At 39.0% G+C, this 24,215-nt stretch overlaps 5 protein-coding genes and 1 long non-coding RNA gene across 8 annotated transcripts in view; 3 read left to right on the forward strand and 3 right to left on the reverse strand.

Moving 5' to 3' along the window:
* Positions 1 to 444: 444 nt before the first annotated feature.
* Positions 445 to 6,226, forward strand: syf2 (SYF2 pre-mRNA-splicing factor). Its single transcript, XM_088432656.1, has 7 exons — positions 445 to 548; positions 839 to 937; positions 1,720 to 1,845; positions 3,308 to 3,425; positions 4,123 to 4,213; positions 4,766 to 4,864; positions 5,874 to 6,226. The coding sequence occupies exons 1-7, from the start codon at positions 462 to 464 to the stop codon at positions 6,037 to 6,039; spliced, it is 786 nt and encodes a 261-aa protein (XP_088288782.1). The 5' UTR covers positions 445 to 461; the 3' UTR covers positions 6,040 to 6,226.
* Positions 6,227 to 7,729: 1,503 nt separating this feature from the next.
* rsrp1 (arginine/serine-rich protein 1) lies at positions 7,730 to 11,360 on the reverse strand. 2 transcript variants are annotated; one of them, XM_088432655.1, is made up of 6 exons: positions 11,166 to 11,360; positions 9,967 to 10,478; positions 9,708 to 9,883; positions 8,287 to 8,361; positions 8,023 to 8,160; positions 7,730 to 7,915 (listed from the first exon to the last, which is right to left on the reverse strand). In XM_088432655.1, exons 2-6 carry the CDS (start codon positions 10,463 to 10,465, stop codon positions 7,907 to 7,909), a joined length of 897 nt encoding a protein of 298 aa, XP_088288781.1. In that variant the 5' UTR covers positions 10,466 to 10,478; positions 11,166 to 11,360; the 3' UTR covers positions 7,730 to 7,906. The 2 variants fall into 2 exon arrangements, with proteins under 2 accessions (XP_088288781.1, XP_088288780.1); XM_088432654.1 differs by lacking the exon at positions 7,730 to 7,915 and having other exon boundaries at positions 7,996 to 8,160; positions 11,166 to 11,358.
* Positions 11,361 to 11,808: 448 nt separating this feature from the next.
* mgst3b (microsomal glutathione S-transferase 3b) lies at positions 11,809 to 13,249 on the forward strand. The gene is made up of 4 exons (XM_088432657.1): positions 11,809 to 12,055; positions 12,206 to 12,328; positions 12,524 to 12,596; positions 12,939 to 13,249. Exons 1-4 carry the CDS (start codon positions 11,930 to 11,932, stop codon positions 13,037 to 13,039), a joined length of 423 nt encoding a protein of 140 aa, XP_088288783.1. The 5' UTR covers positions 11,809 to 11,929; the 3' UTR covers positions 13,040 to 13,249.
* Positions 13,250 to 15,226: 1,977 nt separating this feature from the next.
* On the reverse strand, positions 15,227 to 17,576 carry LOC148413105 (uncharacterized). The gene is made up of 2 exons (XR_015867777.1): positions 17,399 to 17,576; positions 15,227 to 16,586 (listed from the first exon to the last, which is right to left on the reverse strand). It is a non-coding gene; the product is annotated as an uncharacterized LOC148413105 (long non-coding RNA).
* tmem50a (transmembrane protein 50A) lies at positions 15,681 to 21,636 on the forward strand. Its single transcript, XM_088433157.1, has 7 exons — positions 15,681 to 15,838; positions 16,315 to 16,420; positions 17,454 to 17,566; positions 18,104 to 18,171; positions 20,485 to 20,577; positions 20,785 to 20,845; positions 20,948 to 21,636. The coding sequence occupies exons 2-7, from the start codon at positions 16,319 to 16,321 to the stop codon at positions 20,991 to 20,993; spliced, it is 483 nt and encodes a 160-aa protein (XP_088289283.1). The 5' UTR covers positions 15,681 to 15,838; positions 16,315 to 16,318; the 3' UTR covers positions 20,994 to 21,636.
* Positions 21,637 to 21,662: 26 nt separating this feature from the next.
* Positions 21,663 to 24,215, reverse strand: part of rhd (Rh blood group, D antigen) — a 3,710-nt gene continuing 1,157 nt past the window's right edge. Inside the window, exons 4-10 of one of the 2 annotated variants that reach the window (XM_088433156.1) lie at positions 24,001 to 24,148; positions 22,571 to 22,734; positions 22,359 to 22,496; positions 22,160 to 22,287; positions 22,009 to 22,038; positions 21,824 to 21,897; positions 21,663 to 21,732 (exon numbers count right to left, since the gene is read on the reverse strand). In XM_088433156.1, the coding sequence (XP_088289282.1) occupies positions 21,855 to 21,897; positions 22,009 to 22,038; positions 22,160 to 22,287; positions 22,359 to 22,496; positions 22,571 to 22,734; positions 24,001 to 24,148 (651 nt within the window). In that variant the 3' untranslated portion in view covers positions 21,663 to 21,732; positions 21,824 to 21,854. Of the gene's footprint in view, positions 21,733 to 21,823; positions 21,898 to 22,008; positions 22,089 to 22,159; positions 22,288 to 22,358; positions 22,497 to 22,570; positions 22,735 to 24,000; positions 24,149 to 24,215 lie in introns of both variants that reach the window. The other variant, XM_088433155.1, reaches the window with a different exon arrangement.

A 24,215-nucleotide genomic window follows, 5' to 3' on the forward strand; every position in this document is an offset into this window, starting at 1 on the left:
CATAGATTTTTGCTTTTGGGTGAAATCAAAACGAATTAAGCCAATGAAACCAGCATTTGCATTTAGAGGTAAATCAAATTGAACCTTTTTACTTTTTTCTGTCATCAAACGTGTCTTAGCACCGTCAAAAAAAAGTATACCAGGTGGAAATCGTTCGAGAAATTACTTTCATTTAATTATACCTTTGATTGGAAAGTCGCCACTGCCAACATGAGTGCCATGGAGGCAAAACGGTTTTAGAGAGGCTGTTAACGGATCAATGCGCTGATATTTTTTTAATTAACTTTTTGGAAAACAACAAAGCGCATTGGGTTTCTGGTTTAACGTATCTCTGGGACAAAATAAATTTAGGTAATAATATAATAAATATAAGCAACAATAACAACTGAAATATAAATATATATCATATATAATATAAATATAAACAACAAATACAATTTAAAACTGTACAAAACGTTTAGATGAAAATAAAAATATTGCGCAACATTCGCTGCGCAACATCCGGTCTTCTTCCGATGTGTCGTCCAATAATGGCGTCCGGTTGTGAGGTTTGTGCCTTTCCTCCTTATTTTGCTGGAAATGTTGTGTAAATCCTCGAACAATACACTGTTATCACTGAGTATAGACCTTTATGACGATCATTTATCTGTTTTCTAACATAATATACACGTATTTTACGATCAATTTATTGTAACGTTTTGGTGTTGTGCCGATCTTGCTATGCTAATGATTTGTGAGCTAGCGTCAAAATACACTAGAACTGTTCTTTTTGTACTATCGAGAACTGAAGGGTTTACCGATTATTAGAGTTGTTTGATCATTAACTAACGACTTCCAGGAGACTAATACATCTACTGAGGGGGAGCAGACGGAAAACTTGGCGTCTTCTAAGAGAGAGGACCGACTACGAAAGTTCCGCGAGTTACATTTTAAACGGGTAGGACAACAGTATCGTATTCATTATTTTAGTCAACAACAAAATAGCATTTTTTATCTCGATTGGCCATTATGTAAACAACCGCAGAGGCAGCATTTCAATTCATTCATTCATATAAGTTTTTCCATCTCAAAAAGAATGAACAAATCCTGCATTCTGCATGATCAAGTACCTGAACAAGGGGTGTTGAAACTGAGACTAAATAGGTGAACATGGCCTATGCCAGTGGTATCCAAACTCAGTCCTTGAGGGTCTTTATCCTGCACGTTTTCCAGGTTTCTTTCCTGACGCATCTGATTCAAATGATTAGCTCATCAGTAACCTCAGCAGAAGCCTGACAACCATCCTGATCATTATAATCATTTGTGTAGAGGAAAGAATTCTGGAAAACATACGGGACACCTGCCCTTGAGGACAGAGTTTGGACACCCCTGTCCTCTGCGGGGATACCTTTGTTTTTCTTTTGGTATTCCATGCTCAGAATAACTGAATTCCTCAAGGAATTCACAAGAAAAAAAATACTCACTATAGCAGGAGTGGCCAAGTCTGGTCCTCAAGAGCCAAATACCAGTTATCAAGGTTACCCTTCAAACAACATAACTGATTTAAGAGATTAGCTCATCAGCAGACTTCACAGACTGCTGATAAAGACCATGATCATTTTAATCAGATGTGTTGTTTGAAGGGAAACATCCAAAACAGGCTGTGGGTCTCGAGGACCGGACTTGCCCACCCCTGCACTACAGTGTCCTGAAAGGTGTTTTTTTTCTAATCCTCGACAGAATGAAGCACGCAAACTCAATCACCAGGAAGTTGTTGAGGAAGATAAGAGGCTGAAGCTACCTTCTAACTGGGAGGCTAAAAAAGCCAGGCTGGAGTGGGAACTTAATGAAGATGAAAAGAAAAAGGTCTGTCACACAGGTTTTCCTTGATCGTAAAAAGTCTACATATTGTCAGGTGTTTGGATACCTGATCACATTTTGGCAGGCTCTGCTTTGTCAACTTAAAAAAATCAAGAAATAAATCAATCAAAATTTTGTCTACAACTTACGTTTCACGTGAAATCAATATCCTTAAAAACACATTTTTCCACTTCCTGTTGACTGAAAATGACATAACCTGGCTCAAGAAATGGCCAAAAACATCTCACCTGCTGATCAGGTGACATTCACAACCTGAGCTGTGATTGGTTGTTACACAAGCCTTTGGCACATGTGATGTAACTTTCAGTCAACAGCAAGTGGCAAAATGTGTTTTTAAAAGTATTCCTTGTAACAAAATTAATTTTGTCTGCAAATTATTTTCAGACAAAATAGATGTAATAGCAATAACAGTCAAAATAGCTTTTTAACTGCTGAAAATGGCTAAACGTGTGGACCATCTCTTTAGGAATCTGACGATCTTGAGTCTTGATCCTATACCTTAAATACATTAAAACAAAAACAAAAAAGCACAGAAATGGTTATAGATTATTTAATTCTATAAATGTGTTTTATGAGCCAATCCACTAAGGCAGTCCTCAATTGCTTCTTGTAACAATCTCAAAATAAACATTTTTTTAAAGCTATAAATTTGATGGTACATATTGTACAGCTCAATGTGCATTGATCACTATCAGGCATGTTTTATTTTACAATATTATTTTGTACGTATTGAAACTTTTTTTTGCATTAAATTAGCAAGTACATTACCTTTATCCATGACTTTTATACTAATGGAATTCTAACAGGAAGTTCAAATTCATATCAATGTGCAGAACACTTTATAAAAGTGTATGTATATATTGCAATTATAAATTTTGCGAATTACATGCATGTAAGCAATAATGTGGATTTGTCTGTTTTGTTTAATTTGGTTAATTGAATGGTAAACAATGCAATACAATACACCGTTATTGAAGTGTGCAGGCCAAAAGAAGCAAAAAAGGCTAAATGAACGTCAATTGGAAAAAAGAACACCGTGTTGTTTCATCAGGAGTTGTCATGACCATGCGACCAGGGGGAACTTCGAATTAAAAGTGTACCAAGGCAGTTTGTGTCATAAATTACTTGTTAATGTACAGTTTATTTTGAGGCAATGACTAGCCTTCTCGTTACATTTGGTGGCTTTACTACAGTATAATGGAGAAGATTGGCATTCATTGCATACATCCCGTGTATTTTATAGTAATTCTGGTCCATTTTATTTACTGCCCGGTAAATGTGTCTATCCTTACCGAGTTGTTTTAATCTTTAACGATAAAAAATAAATCAATAAAGTAAGCACCTAACAATTTAATATGTTGGTTGTTGAGCCGCATTGCCCCAACCCCGTCATAATGATCATAAAGGTCATATTTTTCTTGTTAATAATTTTAAGTTTGTTTTTTAGGAATGTGCAGCTAGAGGTGAGAACTACCACAGAGTAAAACTCCTTGATATCACAGCTGATGATGCAGAGCGGTGGGAGAGAAAGAAAAAGAAGAAAAATCCAGACACAGGATTTGCAGGTTGGGGGCAAGATTGGTTTGAAATGTTTTGATGGTCTTTCTCTCAATCAAATATTCAAGAGGCACCTTTAGGAAATTGTAGTACAGTGTACCCGCGCTATTTCCTCACTGTACTCTTTGAGCCGCGCGTTGTTACTCGTGTATGAGATTCACGCAGTGATAGCTACTGGAAGTAACATTGAGGGGCAATATTCTTAGGGCAACTATTCTGAGGGTATCCCCCTACACATGTGGTGGTGGTGGTGTTGGTGATTAACTTTTAACAGAAATATGCAGTCTATCAGCAACATATACCCATCTGCAGGATCTTAATGCTGACATATTTAACTTTTTCAGTGCCAAGTGTTTGTAGCGTGCCAGTATATTTAGCATTTTCACTCATCTTTCAAGGCCAACAATATTGTGTGCTATGTCTATGTAAACATGGGTTTATCATATGTAATGTATGAGTAGCATGAGTGGTAAATGTGGCAACACTGTCATCCAATGGTCACAGTTATCACTACAGTACAGTTATCACTACAGTATTCAATTTGCTTAATATTAGATAAGCAATAGTCAAGGGTGTCAGCTACCCTCCATTATTAGCTCTATGTAAAAGATTTGTCATATCACAATGATAATCACCACTGAAACCTGCAAGACAAGCTGTTCCTGGGAAACTCATGCAAATGTTCTGTGTCACCATCCATCCCAGGTTATGCTGAGGCCCAGTTTAGGCAGTATCAAAGACTCACCAAGCAAATCAAACCGGACATGCAAAACTATGAGAAACAGCGGGAGGAGTGGTGAGTAAATGTGCAATGGTTACATTTGTCCGATAATGCCTAAAAGTTGAAGAAGCGTGACCTTTGTCCATTCTTGATTTTTGTTTCTCTGATGAAAAGACACACACAAATGATATTTAGGCACATTTTTGCTATTATAACCATATCTGGTCAAACATAATCAATCCTAAGGATTTTGCTTGGTTTAATCGTCTAAGCATTTATCCCATCACATGTGCACAAAGTACATCTTATACATGAATGACTGTGCCCCAGCTTTGCCCCGAGGTTAGTTTCATCCAAACTACACTGTAATTTAAAGAATTTAAACTCTGAATCTCTGGCAAGCATGCGAAGGTCAGGGAAGCGCCCGCAGGGTTGTCTTGCTTTTAAATGTTGCCGCTTGCACAACCGTGGAGGATGCACCGACGCATTTTGCCCCGAGCCACACTGTCGTCTTTCAGCCGAATGGCCGAGATCACAATGGCACTATAGATTAGCCCATTGGAGTATGCTAAAACGCCAGTTAGCTATGCCTCTGTATTTCTAATTACTTTTGCACTTACCCCGCAGTGGTGATGACTTCCACCCTACGTCAAATAGCTTGATCCACGGCACCCACGTCCCTTCCGAGGCGGGCATTGACCGCATGGTGGAAGATGTCGAGAAACAGTAAGTGCTCCCCATTTCCTCTGGTTGTATTAAAAAAAAAAAAAAAAAAAAAACATTCGGATGTTGGCTGTAAACATTGCACACCAACCTTTAGGCTGAATGGTTATTGATGCTACTCGTTATCCTTTCCCCCCCATTTGCTATTTTTGATCAGACTTAGACACGGTGGATGGAATCAAAAACGATTCCAAATAGTCCGTGTTAGTGCAAAATATGTAGGGTTCTGCAAGGAGAAAAACTTGCTCATTGACACAGGCACATGCATAAAGTTAATAAATACAAAGCCTCAGTGTCAGCGCACGTATCGCTTGGAGAAAAAGTCACGGCGCAGATACGCCGCTGCCTCCCTTAATCAGAACCCGGTACTGAGGTGCTGAACTCTATAGAGAAGTGCACCTGTCGTCGCGTCGTCTCGCTGTTAAATGACTCAGGCGTCTTTTTAATTCTTACCTTTAGCTCATACTATAAAAAAATCCATGCAGATTGCTCAATGAACTTCATATGACTCAAACAGGGCTGAACCCCAGTTATTGATAACACGGTGACTGTTAATAAACTTAAATGAAGATTTTCATCTATTTCAGTCATTCCGTCAGCTCCTGTTTATTTTGGTTAGCCACATACCCAAGTTCAAAATACTGCTCCTAGCTTTTGCAAATCTTTGCAGATTGTTTGGCGCTCATATTGGTCATGCAACCATGTAGAACCGGTGTACCGGCCCAATAAAAGTGACAAGGCAAGCCTGGAAGACTATTTGAATTCAACAAATTGTGTGTCTGTAAGGTGTTGACACGTGATATAAATTAGATTTGATCTGAAACGTTCAACACCTCATACAAACAGCTGATGAGGGTCAATTGAGTTTACGGTAACTCTTTTGAAGTGATGATCTTGAGGGATGTGAATGAAACCAAATGTGTGGTTACAATTATAATTCTTCTGACAAGACTGGGTTTTATCAGTGGTTTGTTGAATCAACCACTAAGCTGCTGTCTTTTCTGTATTGCAGGATCGAGAAACGAGCCAAATATAGCCGACGAAGGGCCTACAATGACGACGCAGACATCGATTACATTAATGAGAGGAACGCCAAGTTCAATAAGAAGGCAGAACGGTTCTATGGCAAATACACAGCAGAGATCAAGCAGAACTTGGAAAGAGGAACTGCTGTTTAAGTTCTCTTTGAGTCATCAAATGTTGAAAATGAGAAGCGATGCCCGTCTTTATACAGTATAAGTTTGGATATTTTACCCATGGTGCATCAGTTAAATATAATGTTTGTACAGTTGAATAACCTTTGGCGTATCCTCACCCATATTTTTTATTAAACCACTTCTAGTGAGTCTTCAGTTGAGAACAAGAGTTGGTTGTTTTGTGTGAGTCTGTGGTCTTATGACAGTGGCATTTTGAGCGTGAGAATTAACTACCATCAAGACACATCGAACCTCGGGGCTTTCTCAGCTAGCAAATACTAGTTGACGATGTGTTTGATGTAGGTGCAGTGGTGAGGAACAACAAGAGCATAATTCAATTCATTATCTTCTACCCTATCTCTGTCTGACCAACTTGCCTGAAGCAGCTACATGAGCAGCGGTGCCTTGTGACTGGCGAGGAAATTAATGGCAGGCCATTCCCATGCACCAAAAAAAAAAAAACTCGTCCTCCTACAATCAGTGTCTTGTCTGATGATCATGATAGCACAGTGCCCTCTACAGGAGCATTTTGAGCTACCTAAAGATTATTTTCTTCCAAATAGTTGAGATAAGTGGTACTCAACCCTTTTTTTTTCAACAAAATATCCATTTGATCCATCAAAATCGCAGAGGTGGGCACCTTACTTTTTTTTGGTCGGCCACGCGCTGTTGACGGAAAATTGCATCTTAGTTGTGAGCTCGGGTAACAACCAATCGAAGCTCAGCTTGAGAACATAACATGTGAACATAACTTCACATGAAGTGAAGTTCACTTCATGTTTCACAAACACAATACTAATTAGAATATTGTGTTTACATTAGTGGAAGGCACATAGAACATACAATTGTGAAGAAAATGTTTGGTTTACCTTCCCTATAAAACAAATTGAAGTTGCACCCCACCAGTAGACCATGTAAAACATTTGATGTCAATTACAGGAGGGCTTCACCGCAACTCAGAGGATGAGGAAAGTTCGGGGTTGGGGGGTCTCTTCGACGGATAAACACTTATTCGCTCATTCGTTTGTTAATCAGCGCCTGTCCCATTCAGACACCCTGAATAATGGCAGTTTGAGCAATAGGTTTCCCATTCCATTACAGGCCTACACATCTGCGTTCTAAATGTCTTAAGTTTTCTTTGTACTTGGTCAAACCTTGAGGATAAAGCAGAGGAGCACTTATACAGCGATAGTGCAGGAATGGCTTCATTTTGAAGACCATCGTTTATACACATTGATAGTGATAGACAACCGGATAATTCGTTGTTCATACTGATAGACAAGAACCGGATAATTCAAGGCAGGTGCACAAATACATTGGTGACTAGTCAAATTAGCACATCTGCAAAGCACCTACAGACAGCATGGGGCAACAGGTAGCCCCAAGGATTATATGAGTGGCCCACAACCCTGTTCTTCAAATAGCTTACATGCAAAGGGGCATTGTGATGTTATTTTTGTATTTGCCCCAAGGATTACATGTGTGGCCCTCAACCCTGTTCTTCAAATAGCTTACATGCAAAGGGGCATTGTGATGTTATTTTTTTATTAACACTTTACATTACACTTGATTCCCATGTTACAGCGTTTTGTAATCCGTGTACTATTTGTTCACACATTCACTTATTCACTTACATATTTGAGCCAAAATGTAAGAATAGGCCATGAGACAGTTAAATTTTCATCAATAAATATTTTATTGAAAACAGCAAAAGTACAGGACAGGGAAAGAAACAATCCCACCTGAATTTCTTCTTCACTTCTTCCAATTTAATTCATCTGAAAGAAAATTGTCACGACTAAGGGAAAGAAACAATCCCACCTGAATGTCTTCCTTCACTTCTTCCAATTTAAATCATCTGAAAGAAAATTGTCACTATGAAATGACTGAAAATATGTACTAAGTATTTACAATATATGCAGTGTCCTTTTGTTGTTCCCCATCTTATTTCGACTTATTGCGCACTTGTTTGCGTGCCCTGCCGGACTGGTTGGAGATAACCGGGACCCAGTTTCCATAGGGCTTTGTGCTTTCATAACTGTCCACTCTAGCTGCTACATTAGCAGCAGATGGCGCCATTAGGCCCGGTTTTGCCACACAGTTCTGGTGGAAAAGAAGAGGACAAAGTAAAACCCTCTAAGATGCCTAAAATGCACATTACAGGATTATTAGAATCAATTGTCACATGATGCAGTTGAAACATTACAAGTTGCACTTGTGGTCACTTACATTAATGCTGAAAGTGATGTTTTTTGGTTTTGTGGTCATCGTCGGGCTGGCGATAGTGGCCTCTGCTTCGTTGCTCTGTTTGATAAAGACAAGTGCCACAAACTAGTGAGAAATGAGTAGAACAAGTTTGCTTTTACTGTGTAGACTCAATCTAGCTTCTGACAATACTTTTACAGAGAGCACTTGTACTGCAGAAATCCACATGCACATTTTAATCTCACTGTTGTCACGACCACCTTCTCGGCAGGCGCCTCATGTACCGACTTATCTTTGGCATATGCTGACGACTTCTTCATCTGGTTCTAGTTTTCTTGACAGGAATTGTCATTATAAAGCACACGCCCGCACTCCATCAGCAAGCGGTGGATTCTGCTAAATAACGATGACCCATTTCAACTGCAAACCATAGATACATTTGTCATGTCAACACATTACTACCTAGTGAACGGCGTGTATCAGTCCTCTATTTTGCTTGTAGTTATGTGTACAGCTGTTTCATTTACATGTGCTAATCCATGTGCAGAACAGATAACGCAGGTGTGTGCAGGACAAGAATCAGCGCTCAACCTTTCACGCAAACTTATTGTCGTCACCCAAGTCACATGACAGCCTTTTATTCCCAGGTGCCGGGGAGTGCAGACCACTGTCATGTTATCTATGAAGACAGGAATAAATACAGCAAGTATGTGCATTCCCTCAGGGTTCCAAAAGGTCATCATTACAAGACACAGCAAACACATCACAAAACAGACTCCTCTATTGGCTCATTAGAAATGGTGTTGCCCTTTGTGGACATGTTGACACCGTTTAAATTTTTTGCCAGTGTGAAAGAGTCAAAATGGCCCACTAAAATTATGACAATCGTTGTGTTACATCTTCATATCGCTTATCATTATTAGCTTTAGCTTCTTTTTTTTTTTTTTTTTTTTTTGCACATTTCACTTTTAGCTTTAGCTTTTTTGCACGTTTCACTTTTAGCTTTAGCTTCTTTTTTGCACTATTCACTTCTAACATAGTTTTGGCTGGTGCAAAGCGGCAAAAAGGTTTCTTCAAGGGATGGATACAAATCTTCAAGTTACATTCACACTTAAGCATGAACCAAGTTTGTTCAAATCGAAAATCTTAGGTCATCATTCACGTCACAGAAACAAATATGGCACGTAAAGGAAAAAAAAAAAGGTCATGCGGCACAGGTATTCGCTCAAGTAGTGTACCTTGTGTAGGCGCTCATCTCAGAGAAGAGAAGCAGAAGTGGATCAAAATGTTTAGAAGAAAAGAAACGTAGCATATACGGGCTAAAAAAAATGTCAGAATTGAGAGGCAATGTGAACATTGCCTCATCACTAACACAATCCACAGTGATCTGTCTGACCAGTCCTAAACATGGTTGTGCACTGCGTTCAGCAGGTCTTGACACCCACCTGTGATGTCTTTTCAGGGTGTGGCCTCACCCTTCGCTCAGACCCAGGTAGCATCCATTGGGGTTCCTCGTCTTCCTCTGAAAGGATTGATTTCACACTTTCAGGCAGTTCTAGTTTCTCCACTCTCAGTAGCTTCATGGCATTGGCTCTTGCAGCTTTGAGAAGTTCTCTTTTATCTGAGGAAACAAGTGTACATTCAGTGTGTGCAATATGGCTATCAGGAGGGAAATTATCCTACAACTTTGCTTGCTCAAATTACCTTCTAAGCTCAAGCTGATTGAACTTCCTGAAGATCTTGAGGGGCTTCTATTGGATCTGGCCCATCTTGAAAATCTGTTAAATCGAGCCTGAGACCTGCTGTAGTTCCTCTGAACAAATGGAGACCTGGAACGGGATCTGGAGCGAGACCAGGAACTGGAGCTTCCCCGGTGCCTGTGATACCTGTCCAATGAGGGCGACCGACTGTACGACCGAGAACGCGCTCTGTAGCGGTGTCCCCGGCTGTATCTTTGATGGCTGCGACAGTGAGAATGTCTGTGGCAGCGAGGATGAGAGCGGGACCTGGAACGAGATGAGGAACTACTGCTGGATGATGATGACATGTGGCGCCCCCTATCGCTGCCAGAAGATGAGGCGGGGCTGCTTTCATAACTATTCCTGGAGTAGGATGCGGGGCTACTTTGATCAAAAATCCCTTTGGGGCCATCTCGGTGGCGACCATGAGCCATTGCTCCGTTAGTGTCTTCCCCCTTAGTCATGGTATTGCAAAAGCTGAAATGAAAACAAAAATGGGATTTAGAACACTATAACGTTGACAATGCTATGTTGTGCTTTATGTTGACACCACCAACTCGCCATGTTTTATTTTCCCCAAATCTAGGGTTTACCCTTCATGTAGTACCACACTCTGCCACGACGCTTAAACCAGCAACGACTTGCTTCACGTTTCAAATTGTGTACTTTTGTTTTAATATAAAACGAAACTGGTATAAATCTAACCACACTTCGCGCTAGATTAACGGACTTCACAAAGAATAATGAACGTATGCCTCGCGAAAGACAAGGGTTAACGCGCCTTAACAACAGGAGAAAAGGAGTAGAACACAGACAATTAAATTAATTAAAAGAAATATTGACATATTCACTTGATAATGACTGCGATTCATAAGTTGGTAGGTTCGTTGGTTGCTTGCTTGTCAGTCCGCGTGAACAGCGGCGTTGCGTAACCAGAACGTTCTGGAAAATTCCAGTTTACGCTACATAGCATTAGCTTTAACAAGAACATTGCCCGCTAACATTGTACGCTTCCTTTGTCGTTATCGGTCTTTAACGAAGCCAACACTAGCATGTGTAACAAGATTTGTATTTTATTGACATCAATTGTAAATGTTGTATGATCGCGTCTACAAATTTGATGAACAATAAACAAAAACACATACGTTGAAGTACTGTACTTACCAGTTAGGATTCGCTTGAGCTGAAACAAAAACAGGGCGACGACAGCAGCAAACGTAATGTGGTCACTTTTTTCAAAATAAGACGAATTCGGAGAAATAAAATGTCGTTTCTGACAAATAAATTGCCGTGACCACTCACGCCGTCGTGCTGCGAAAATGAAAGCCAGTCAGCCAACCAACCGGTTTTAGAGCGTTCTGGAAAATTCCAGTCACGTGGTACTCCTCTGTGACGCCATCCCCTTCTCCTTGATAGCGTTTTCCTGCTTTACTGTTATTCTAAATAATCAGGACGTCACCCCAGAACTGATTGTATCCATTTAAAGCATGCACAGGGACGATCATAAATATGTAAATCATATATTTTTCGTTTTAACCTTAAAAAAAAAAGAAGCTAGTGCTGTGTAGAAATGGCAGACTTATGCCAGACACGTTATTACGTGGAAGCTTGTTTTGGAACGGCGCGTTTGTGCATTCGTGCAAATCAGCTAAGTATGTGAGGAAATTTAAAAAAAAATAAAATCGATGTTAAGAGTGGCTGCGTGTTACTGCAAAATAAAAGTAACATTTTTCTTTGGAGCGTAGTCAATTGAAATCTCGCGATAGGTTTTCGTATGCTGTCTCGCAATACCCTCCGCAGAAAATAGTTCAACACAAACAGATCTCGCGAGCTTTACATTGACGCTGAACGAACTCGGTGCCTGCTTTTCAAACTCCTCTCCGATCGCTTCAGTGCGACCTGGGAACGAACCAAGCAATTGTTTAGAGATGGGTATTTTGACTGCTTTGCCCTCCGATTTCGGATATGTCATATTCACTTATCTTTACAGTTGGATTATGCTGGCTTATCTGGCTGTAAAAGTTGGAGCAGCCAGAAAGAAGTATGGCGTTAAGGTAATGTTTTTCTTTCAGCTGACTACTGTATATCTTTTTTTATTTATTGTTTCGAAAGCGAATAGCGACCGAGTCGACATGTATTGCTTATTGGTTTTCAGAATCGCTGTGTTGTTATCCAATAAAGTAATTATGTCCTTTTGTGTACAGTATCCAACAATGTACAGTGACAAGGACCAAGTATTCAACTGTATCCAGAGAGCCCACCAGAACACCCTTGAAGTGTATCCACAATGGCTTGTTTTCCAGACCGTCTCAGCCCTGGTATATCCGGTATGTTTTATTTTAATTAAATTAAAAAATAGTCGTCGAAATGGTTGCTTCAAACGGCAGCCTTTGCTCTGACATGATAATGATCATGACCTCTGGAGCCACTAGCACTGTCACAATGACGAGGCACATTTTCACTGATTTGAATTTTGATATATACACATTTATATTTTGTTGTGGTTGCTTTCCTATCTTCAGTTATCAGCGTCAGTACTGGGGGCCATCTGGGTGACCAGTCGTTTTTCCTATGCCTGGGGCTATTATACTGGAGGTATGACAGACATTTGCTCTATGAAATAGACATATAACACTGACTTCTTAAGGATCTCAACAAAATAGTGTGTGTTTGGTTTCCAAACTTGCCTTAGGACTGTAAACTTTATATTGTGATCAAAAGAATTAAGGTTGAAGTTACAAACGGTAAAACAAAAATTACAAACTATGAAATCAATTTATAGGCACATTCTGAAGTCCCTTCATATTGTTACCTTCGAGTATTAATTGTTCAAATCTGTAAAATTTTGTGAAGATTATTAAATCAGCTGCATTAAAAATGTACAGTACATTGTTTGAAATTTGGTGGGGTTTTTTTGTTTGTTTTTGTTTTTTACAGATCCTGCTAAGAGAATGAACGGTGCCTATGGCTACATTGGATACTTAGGAGTCATCGGTCTGTCCATATCTGTAGCTTTGCAGTTGCTTGGCATTTTTTAAGATTGCTGTCAAAAACAAACGGTTGATCTCATCGTTTTCAATGTGATTAAAATGTTCTCAATTATATGGAAGCATATTTTGACATCTTTCATCTTTACATTAGTACCTTGCAGCATTTATTTTTACAGTTACTGTACTACATTTCATAATTGAGTCAAAAGGCAATGTTTTGATTATTACTGTCATTAAAATTGCTGTTTAACAAAGGTTCTCACTTGCTTCTCAGCTAAAAATAAAAATAGTTGTAGTGTTTGTAATTATTCTCATCTATTCTACTCAATCCAATTCTCAGGGCATTGACTCGGGCATAACTTGCCTCTCCACATTGTTTTACAAGACATTTTGCCTCTCTCAGTGCTAGTGGTACAAGATCCAAGTATGCATCCTCTAAGGTAGAGGCACATTGGTTGCCTTGTGAAGGAAATTCATATTTTCAATGTATTTTCAATTCAATGTATCAATAAAATAGTGTGTACATGGAACTGTGTTATTCTAATAAAGATTGAGACGACGTACTGTCAGTATAAAGCAGATATAGTCTTGGCCCAGGAGGAATAAAGACAAGTCGGCACCTCCAAAAGGAACAGATGGCATCCCCAGACACAACATTCCACCAGGAGCAAAAGGCTAGGTATGGCCTTCAAGAGAAGGTATCAGTCAGGGTTTATGATGCTCAGACTTCCTCCCGCTTTAAAGAATGGCCGGCAGAACAAAGACTTTTGAAGACACCATCTCCAAGCAAACAGACCCCCCACGCACGCACCCCCCCCCCCCCCCCCCCCCCACACACACACACACACACACTTGCATTCCACAGTGGGACTACTTGCCCCAAAAGGGTATAAGAACTGAATGTTGAAGGTGAAACGTTGCCATTTTCTGCTCCGACCTGTGGCAGGACTGGCCCGAGGCCTCGTGTACTTTCCCACTCTGTCTGGATTAAATCAATTGTTTCGCTATGTTGTGGTATGAGCGATCTTTCAACAAAAATGAACACGCTAGGAACTAGGTTAAGGCAAGAAGCTTTTTCTAGATTTCTTCACTTGCTGGACCATTTCTGTCACAGGAATACCTGCAACATGCAGGTCTTTGAGTCACTGCCATGTACAGTAACTATCATCGATTCTATATTCTGCTCCTGCTATTTTCTGGATCAAGAGAGCAACTACATTTTTGGTCTATATGAACTTAGGCATTCTAGAGCAGTGTTTTTCACCCCCCCCCCCCCCCCCCCCCTCCCCCCTGTCCGCTGCCTAAACTTAAGGCATTGACTGTGCCGCGGACTACCTTGGGTACTCAGCGCTTTATACTAACTAGTCATTTACCTACTTATGATCAATTACTTATCTAAATTCTAGTTGTTAGGAAGCACTGGACTAAGGGAGCAAAGGATGAGATAAATTACTTTTTATCTTGTGGCTTCTGTTAATAGCATTCTTTTGGCAAATATGTAGCAAAACAAGAAATAAAATAGGAGTTTTGTAAGGTTTTGGGGGATTTTAATATTTTTGCAGTTTAAAGGGTAATAAATTGGCAAAATATTTTGTCATGTACTTACACAACGAGCTGCCTCTTTGATATGCATAATACTGCACAGCATGGCTTCTCAAATAGTGGGGCGGGCCCTCCTACGGGGGTGTGAGGTAATGCCAGGGGGAGGGCATGAATGACCCCAGGGAAAAGGATTCGTTTTTGCCACCTGGTGTAATTGTGATAAAATAAGGATTGGCATCTTTTTTTTCAGGCCACTTCAGTGCACTTAGGTTTTTCTGCTTAGACAAACCTTTAACCTGTACAAATCCTGTAAAAATAAAAGTTAACAGGTTCAAAATGGGTTTATATTGTTTTTTTTTTCCTTTTGTCAGTGTTAAAAAGGATACAGTATTAGGTATACTTAAACATTTTTATTGATAATAATCTTATTTATGGTCTCGTGGGGTGGGAGTGCAAAATATAATTGAGAAGCACTGCTGTACAGTATTCTATTGCAGGAGTCGCCAATGTGGTTGGTCCCTTTGTCAACAGATAGTCCCTGAAAAGGCCCACATGAGTAAACCACAGCCCATTCTAAAAATGAAGTGTGGGCCACTGATTTTCAATGAACGTTATTGAGTTGATGGCTTGAAATTGTAAACAATGACACAAATTGATAGTTGTCTGAGTTATTGCGGGAAATGATTCACATGATCAGTGACCAGATTTGTTTTTTAATTAATAACAGTTACATTAAAGGTCATGTGAAGCAAATTGTTATTTCAGTCGCATGCATCAAACACATAACCCTTCACATTTATCAGTATCCAGCGAAGTAGCTTAGTTCAAGTTTATGAGGAAAAAAAAGCAGTTAATAAAATGTTTGAAAGCCTTCGCTTTGTATTCACGTCTGTTGCGGTCACTCGTGTCTGGCCTCAGGGTAGATTCAATGAGTGTAGAAGTTCTATGTGACTCACATGACGTGTCAACAATAATTAGACGACACCGGAAATCACCCCACTTCGCGGTTACAGTTTAAAATGTTTGAGATTTTAATAGGTTTAATGATTGGGGAAAATATAGTCTATTAGTTCTGATGATAGTGTACTCTATTTGAATTGAAATAACTATAAAACAAAAAATAATTTCCGCAATAAAAGCAATAAAATCCTTTTTGTCCCATAACCCTTGAAGGCATCAATATCATTAGCTGCTTAGTGATCCGCTCTCAACAAGCTGTGGGCGAACTGCGCATGCGCTTGACCGAGCTCTAGGAAGCAAAGTCGGACTGATCCAAGGGGTCCACATCAGAATCGAAAATATCAGGTAGTTACACACTTAAAAAGGAATTAAGAGTGCGCAAAGATCTCTTATGTATTTGTTTTCCAGTAGTATTGTCGCTCTTGTGTGGGTTTAGTGGTCGGTCTCAGCGACGTCTTGGTGAGGAGGCACCAAGAGGAAATGTTTGCTAGTATCAAAGCGACGAACAAAAGAATGCTACGACACAGTGCTGTTTATTTCCACTGCCTAACCGAATATTTGCGTCACTTAGTTATTATCGTACCGTCTTAATGTTTTGTAATCAAATGTGTGTTAAAGAGATGCGCTTTTTTGTCAACAATTCAGGATCCAGTGTTCCACATTTGTAGCTTAGAGTTAAGCATCATTCACATACATTACACGAATTGCGGAATGATGTTCATTTCTTGCACCCACGCGTATTGGTCGTGACCTACGTTAAATAGTAATAGACTATACATTCTTGGACCATTGTTGACGTGCGCCGTCCTTTCCATCCTCAGAGCCATGTCAGGATTGCTGGACGGGATTCGGTGCGGAGACTGCGACTGCAATGTGGACTGGGCTGAGAAAAGGAACACCGTCGCGTCTATTGCTGCTGGGGTTCTGGTATATATATATATATATATATATATTTTTTTTTTAAATGCAACCCTTGTTGTAGATTTTTTTTGTCGGGGGCGAGTCGAAATACTCTGAAATGCCAATAATCATGTTTGGGTTTCCTTAATCTGAAGCTTCAAAGACACAAGTCTTAACAAAGAAATCTGGCGGTCTGTAAGAGAGTGCAGGGAAAAGTGAAAGAGATTATTAAGGGTATGGAAAGGAGGAACAACAACAAGGGAGTCAAATATAAAATGATGCACGTCTTTTGTTGAACTCACTTGACTGTCAAGGTCTCATTCTAGCAATATATTTATCATGTTAAGTGAGTGTCTTTGTTCAAACGAAACCAGGTGAACTACAAAATGTTATATAATATTAGCTAAATACTTATTTTCCATTACATCTTTTACGACTGATGCTGTATAATCAATGTAATACGTGTGTCACGAAAGTTTCCCCCTCAAAGTAACAAACCTAGAGTGTAAAATACTTTTCCAGAGAAGCAGATAGCGCAGGATCAATTTGGAGACATGCCACATTGAATGGAAGTTTGGATTAGGGTTTTCACTATTGAATAGTGATTCGTCTGATGGAATTTGAGTTTGCATTATCAATTAATTTTCCCCCTGATTACTAATGTTCATTAACTAATTATAGTGGCTTTTTTGCCTATTATCTAGTAATTAATAACAATTAAGCAAAATCACAAAAGAGATTGACCAACAAGTTACTGGTTCCGTTATTGATTTCCAAATAAGTTACTGGTTCCGTCATTGTTTTCCAAATGTAAAAGTGTGGACTGGAGAAATCGGATCTCATTTGGACAGCTTTTAGTTGACTAAGGAAATTTGATCAAAATTCTAGAGGTAGATAAATATCGTTTTTGAATTATTTTTCAGCTATGAGAATAGGTTTTGATACATGTTATAATTAGTTGTTAATTCCAACACTTGTCTGAATTTGAATTCTGTCATTACATACCAGTCCTGACACACCAGATCTTCCATGTCTTTGTTTTGATCTTGTGCGATTGCAGTTCTTCACTGGTTGGTGGATCATCATAGATGCTGCAGTGAAGTATCCAGCTGAAGAGGAATTTCCCCATGCTTATCACACATGTGGAGTCATCGCTACAGTGGCTTTTCTTATGTAAGACTGGCTTCACAAAGACTCTCTAACTTGAAGAAAAAAAAAATCCACAGTTTGAAGTATTCAGACATGGAACTCACAGGGTCTTCTACCTGGGATCAATACCATTTTAGAAACAGAGTTACTTTTTTGGAACTGAATAATATCAAGGGCTTCCAGTTTTTGAAATGATGAAATTCCTCGATGTATATGGTATCTCAAAGTATCTGACATAATGTTGTTATAGGTTAATTAATGTTATATCCAGACATGCATCTTTTTTTTTTCTGGTCTGACAATTGTCAGTGCCCCGCTTCCCTTACAACATAGTCTGCATGCCATTATATCAAGCCAAACCAAATTATAATCATTGGTCCGTCAGAAATGCTGGGAACTGTTGTAAGCATAATAGTAGATCGTCCGACAGCTAAGTTAGTAGGTTTGTCTAAGTGTCCACTTTACCTTAGTTTGTACCCCAAACATAATGTATATTACAAAAAAAACAAAAACAAAGTCTTGAGATATTGTTGCTAATGTGTTTGAATTTGGTATGTTTAGGATAAATGCTGTGTCAAATGGCCAGGTGAGAGGTGACAGCTACAGTGAAGGATGCATGGGACAGACAGGTATGTACATGGACGTGTTATTACATGTTGACAAGGAACTTCATTCGGTTTACCTTCACTGTCAAAAGAAATCCAGTAAGAGCTTTAGCAAATACAAGAATGATATTGCATAGAACATAATTCCTATTAGGGTGTCCATGCTAAGTCTAGACCAGTCATGACTACGTCGATAATTATTTTTAATAGTGGAAGACTTATTGGCGCTTTTCTCTTAAAATTGCCCCGTCTCTTGCTTTCCCCAATTCTTCAGGTTCATGCCATGGCTGCCTTGTTCATGATGCACAGGTGCAGTTGTAGTGATTTGAGTCATTTAATGATAAAAATATAAGCATTGTGGGCAAAGCAGGGAAGGGAAATAATGTTTTTTCCTCTGGAGGTTGTGGGTTGATGTGCATTTTGATACTGACACCTGTTGCTCCTTTCATATATTTTCTGCAGAAGTATAGGAAATTTGTAGTCATGAGGTTTCTATTTATTATTTGAGTCTTAAAACGCTCTGAGAACATTTGTGGACGTGAGCGTGGATGCCTATGTGCACGGAAAGTGTTGAGTTCTGAGCATGCGCAAATTAAACGTTTGCTCACCGCGGAAGTAATGGCAAAAGACTGTTTGGTACTATTCTCAAAGCTAATAGCTAAAGAATATTAGCTAATCACTTTGGTGACTGCTACATAGATAACTACTGCAAAAATGTCCATCGCAACATTGATAATTCGTTTGTTTAGCATGCAGGGAACCTAAACAGTGTGGCTCTTTGCAATATAGCCCTTTTTTAATTAAAAAAAAAAAAAAAACTGAGGGAGCGAAAGATGAAGCGCGAAGTAGCCAAGGAACACTGTAAATGGAACCATCAAAAAATCCCATGTCGTAATAATTGATAATCAAATCTGATGGAAACCTCTTGTGGAAATTGGGATTTAAGTGTCATCGTATTTCTATCATGTATAAACTACCACAAATTGCTGCATATACTATATTGTTCCTTGATCTTACTTTATCATCGTTATCGTGTAAGATCATTGGGACGTACGAAATAGTCTTCAGAAAAAAAAATCAATACAAGTTATTCAAAAATTTGGATCTTGGAGTATTCTAATCAACCGTTTGTGAACTTGTAAAGATAATTATATAGAATGTTCTTATTTATTACATAACAGCACAAATAATTATCTCAAGACCACAGAATTCCTTGCCTAATACTCTTCAAAACATGTCATATACAGCATAGTCTCTACAGGCTCACGAGCAATGATTTTTACATTCACTCTTCCAAAACTCAGAACAACCATGAAAAGTTTTTGTGCTTGCATTGTTTGTGTGAAAGTACAGAATAATTTCAATCCAGACTTGAAACAATACTCAAAATCAAAGCAGTTTAGGAATAAACACAAATAAAATATCCTTATGAATTTTGAGAAGTTTTGCAGATGCTAATGGATTCAACTGGTTGTCTTTTCCTATGTTTTTTTTTTTTTTTTTAAGGATTAGTATTTGAAGGAGCACTGTGTAAGATTTGACAGTTTTTCAGTACGGACAGCAGGAGGTGCTGCATTTACCATTGTCCTCAGCTATAACAAACACGGCAGCCTCTGTAGAAGTGCTGCCCTCGTACGATTATATTTAAAACATTGGTGGTCAAGAACACATTTTTTGCAAGCTTAAATTTATAATCATTTAATGTATTCCTTTTTAATAAAAAAGGTGTAAAAATTATATTGTGTCAGAAGCAACTTAAAACAGTGGGAAACAGTAAGAAAACTATATTTTTGGAATAGGAAATGGGATTTAATAAGGTAAGCTTCTTCCTCCTCCTTTTTGAACATGCTATTTCATATTTCAACATGAACTAACTGGGAAACCGTATTATTTAGGTATGGTTTCTGTGTTTCACATTTGATGAGCAGTCATAGAGCTGTGGTTTTTCTTGTTTGAGTCCTTGTGTTGTCTGTGTGTTTAAAAATACTTTGATTTATTGATTCAATCAAAAACCATATATTTGTCACCTTGTTTAAGTGGATGAGGAAGCAAAAAAACTAATTTTTCAGTATAAGGCTGGGGAATTATACATATCTTTAAACAATCACAAGAAAAACACAGTATTGTTTAATGAATATGCCGCTAGTAGTGTCAGTTGAAACAGAACATTGTTAATGTCGTCCCCCCCCCCCCCCCCCACACACATACTAGAACTTGCTAAACTATGTATGTTTATCTAACATTGCAGCAGTTCATAAAATACTAATCCTCATGTTCCAGTGTGACATACATGCAACAGTCAAGAAGAAGCCCACCCTTTCTTATCTCTCTCTGCAGGCTCTCGTATTTGGCTCTTCCTTGGCTTCATGTTGTCGTTTGGATCCCTCATTGCCTCCATGTGGATCCTGTTTGGAGGTTTTGTCGTGCCTCGTAAGTATTATGTTCTGATGCAGTCATTTTAAACATTTTCACAACTAAACCATTTGCAGTGCAGTATGTTTATGAATTTTCTTACAAAATGCAGTGACACACGATAAAACTCCTGCTCTGGCATTTTGTTAAAAAAAAAAAGAAACACAGATCAGTGTTCGAAATAAATGTAATCAAAACATTTAAACCGTTTTTATCTCTCCCCAGAGGAGGTTATTGTGTACCCTGGGATTGCCATTTTCTTCCAAAATGCATTCATTTTCTTCGGGTAAGTGGGGGGGGGGGGGGGGGGGGGGGGGGCACATTGACCATGTTTTCTTCTGGCCTTTTGGTTTGCAAATAACTAACGTCAGACTCAATTTTTATTCAGGGCCCTGGTGTTCAAGTTTGGACGTACAGAGGATCTGTGGCAATAACTGACTTCTAAGTCTGTATGTCCGTTGGTCTACATTGCTTTTTTGTTATGAGACAATATGCTTCAGGCTTCAGTCGTTATTCATCATTTATATGTAGCCTTTGTAGCTATCAGGTTTGACTTGTTTAATTTATATATTTGTTGCTGTTTTAAAAGGCTAAATCATAAACTAGCACAATTCATACTCCACTGACTGTTTTGTACTGTGGCACATATTGAAATGTTTATCTGCTCAATGCAGATGAGTTGTTGAAGATGGTATAAAACGTGTGTATAATGTGTATCTTGGGAAATCTATTTCAAAGCCGCCTGTGAGTATGCTTATGCTCTACATCGTTTTGTCACCTGTAAGCAGCGGGGAAAAACACATTTTTTGTGATGTATAAAATAACTGATTATCATGAAAACGCGAACTGACAAAGCTCACTCACTACTACTGAGATTTTATCTCTGAATTAACATTGTGAGCTCGTCATGCAAATTTATTGTAAAATTTTTGTGGTCATGGCATAGAGCAATTAAGGTCATCATTTTTCAGAACTGATAGATTTACTTTGTTCATTCATTTCTTACGTTTGTACAATGGGGCAGTCTTTGGCTACCGTCACATAATTAAACAATCATTCTGAGCAGGAAACAATTTACATTTGTCTTTTGATTTATGTTCTTGCTGAATTACGTGCACTTACAACGATGATGTTCGGCTCCTCAGATTATTTGCGAACTGCCAGATGCTCAAACTGCAACACATCAATTTGTCTTTGAGATTTCGAGAGACAGACAGACAGACAGACAGACAGACAGACATATACATATAAATTAGGAACTTACCTTCCAGAAAGCCTGATCATCAAAACATTTTTTATCTTGGGGTGGTCTCCAGAAGTCCCACTTTAGTAGTACCCCTTTAAATATATCCCAAGAGAGACAAAGCTTAGTAACACGTATTCATATGCTCTTGGATTTCTGGACTGTGGCTCTATGCCCATCCTTTGCTCACAATAACTCATTTGTACCTGTTATGATGCCCATGGTCAGGCTCACAGCTGTCGTGACAAGGAGAACGCAAATGTGAAATACGGCAAACCGAATCGCCCTGTAAATAAAAGAGCACTTTCTCACACTGGCATGCTGCATGAGTGCCAGAATGTGTTAAAGCATGCTTACATTGTGTGATCATTACACTGATGAAGCTGCAGGAGTAGGTGTATGAACCATCCCAGAAGACCAGGGAGTCCATGTGTGCTCAGAACACTACAGGTGTCATGGCACTCAAAGGCAAACAGCATGTGGTTCTGGTTTATGAGACATGGGATGATATTGATTGAAGTTGAACAGACACACTGACTAACGCATTTATCTCCACCTTGAAGTATCGAATTCCAATGGTTGACACTGCAGCCGCGGCCAGTCCAATTGTCATGGCCTCCCATGGGTAGTGTATCACTGGCATAGAAGCCCCCACAGCAACACCACCAGCAAGTATGCATGACTGAAAATGGGCCTAATAGGAAAGCGACAACATATATGCTCAATGGATCATGAAACATTGGTCGAACCAATCAACTTCCAACATACTGGGTTGACTTTTCCTTTTGGACTGGAGAGTGCAGACAAAGAAAAGGATGCAACAACATTTACAGCCAATGCCAGGTAGGTGCTGTACACTGCGCCCAACCTCAAATTACGGTCCGTTAGGATGGAGTTAAAACTGGGCCAAAACATCCATAGAAACACAGTCCCTGTAGAACCAGAATGTTAACATTTAGAGTGATGAGGGGTTTTTTCTCATACTTGCACCTCACTCAAAACACCAGTAACCCAAACTCAATGAGTGAAAATGTCCAGAAACCTTTTATTGAACAACTTCAACGTTAAATTGATCCTACTGCACTACATTAAATAAAAGTGCATCCACGCAATTCACCTGAGGTTCCTAAAGTCTATCTTGACTTCCATCAAAAACCTGCATCATCTTGTCCACCATCTCAAAATATATATAAATTGTTGGTGGTGCTTTACTGTTGACTGGTGGCTGGCATTTGACTATAGTTACGTTTTTTACATTATCTAGATTATGTATGTTGTGAAAATGCAACTGACACTATAGATTTAAAAGCCATTGTATGGGCTTGATACTTGTGTGCATTGAAATACTCAGAGGAAGTCAAGTATTTTTTTAACAATATGTTCTGCCACCCACTCAGACAGCTTTCTGATCAATATTGCATTTTGTGAGAGATGAAGCCGTAAAATGCAGCCATTTTTTCCATCTAAGGGGGCAACCATTTTGCCACTTACTTTTGACTGAAAATAATAATGACCAATGTCGGCTCACCAGCTTTCGGAGTTTGATCAAGATGAGCCGTGACTGTTCATTACCTATTAGCCTTGAGTGACTGTGACATAATTCTAAATTGTTAATAAGTGACAAAATGGCCACCCCCTGAAATTAATAGAAATGTGTGGATTTTTCTGTTTAATTTATTTTCTACACAAAGCAATACTAAATCATAACATGTTTAGTCCAGTTTGGGACACATAGAGCATATTATTTTAAAGAAAATGTTTGACCTGCTTAAGTAATCTGTGATTTGATGGGTCTGCTCAGTGCTTCAGGGTCTGTGACCTTGTCTCTGCAGTAATTTCTGTACTGTGTGCATGGCAAAATGCACTCTACACGAGAAAGTCAACAAAATTTGCATTAAATCTAGTTCTTTAAACAAAGGTGTGCTGCAAATGATTTTAAGAACAAGATCTCAGGTGTATAAACCTGCAGATTTGATTAATATTCGTTGAATCCCTTTTTTTGAAAATTGATGGAAATTTGGGTTCAGTGGTATATGTACAATATTTGCATCCCTTGATCAAAAGGTCAAAGGCCCTTCAGTCAGAACTTCTTTACCCTGGACAACAGTATGTCTGCATAAATACATGCTTACACTGTGTTTTCACTTGAAATAGCGTTTGAACCCTGAATCTTCATTCGCACATAGTCAACTACACACCTAACATGGAGAACATTCCAGTTTTGCAGTCAACTTTCTCCTTCTCAAATCCCAGTTCTGATTCTTTGCGATAGAGGATCCACGTCAGGACAAGGCCAAAGAAAGCTCCAAAAATGTGAAGCAACATGATGCCGTTCAAATGCTGTACCTGAAAACAACAAACAGTGACTTATTACAAAAATTAGATTAGCCTCCATTAATTATGGTGTATTTTT

Source organism: Hippichthys cyanospilos, chromosome 14 (assembly GCF_059441005.1).
Source record: "Hippichthys cyanospilos isolate Australia breed blue-spotted pipefish chromosome 14, RoL_Hcya_1.0, whole genome shotgun sequence".
In the NCBI taxonomy this organism is placed as follows: Eukaryota; Metazoa; Chordata; class Actinopteri; order Syngnathiformes; family Syngnathidae; genus Hippichthys; species Hippichthys cyanospilos.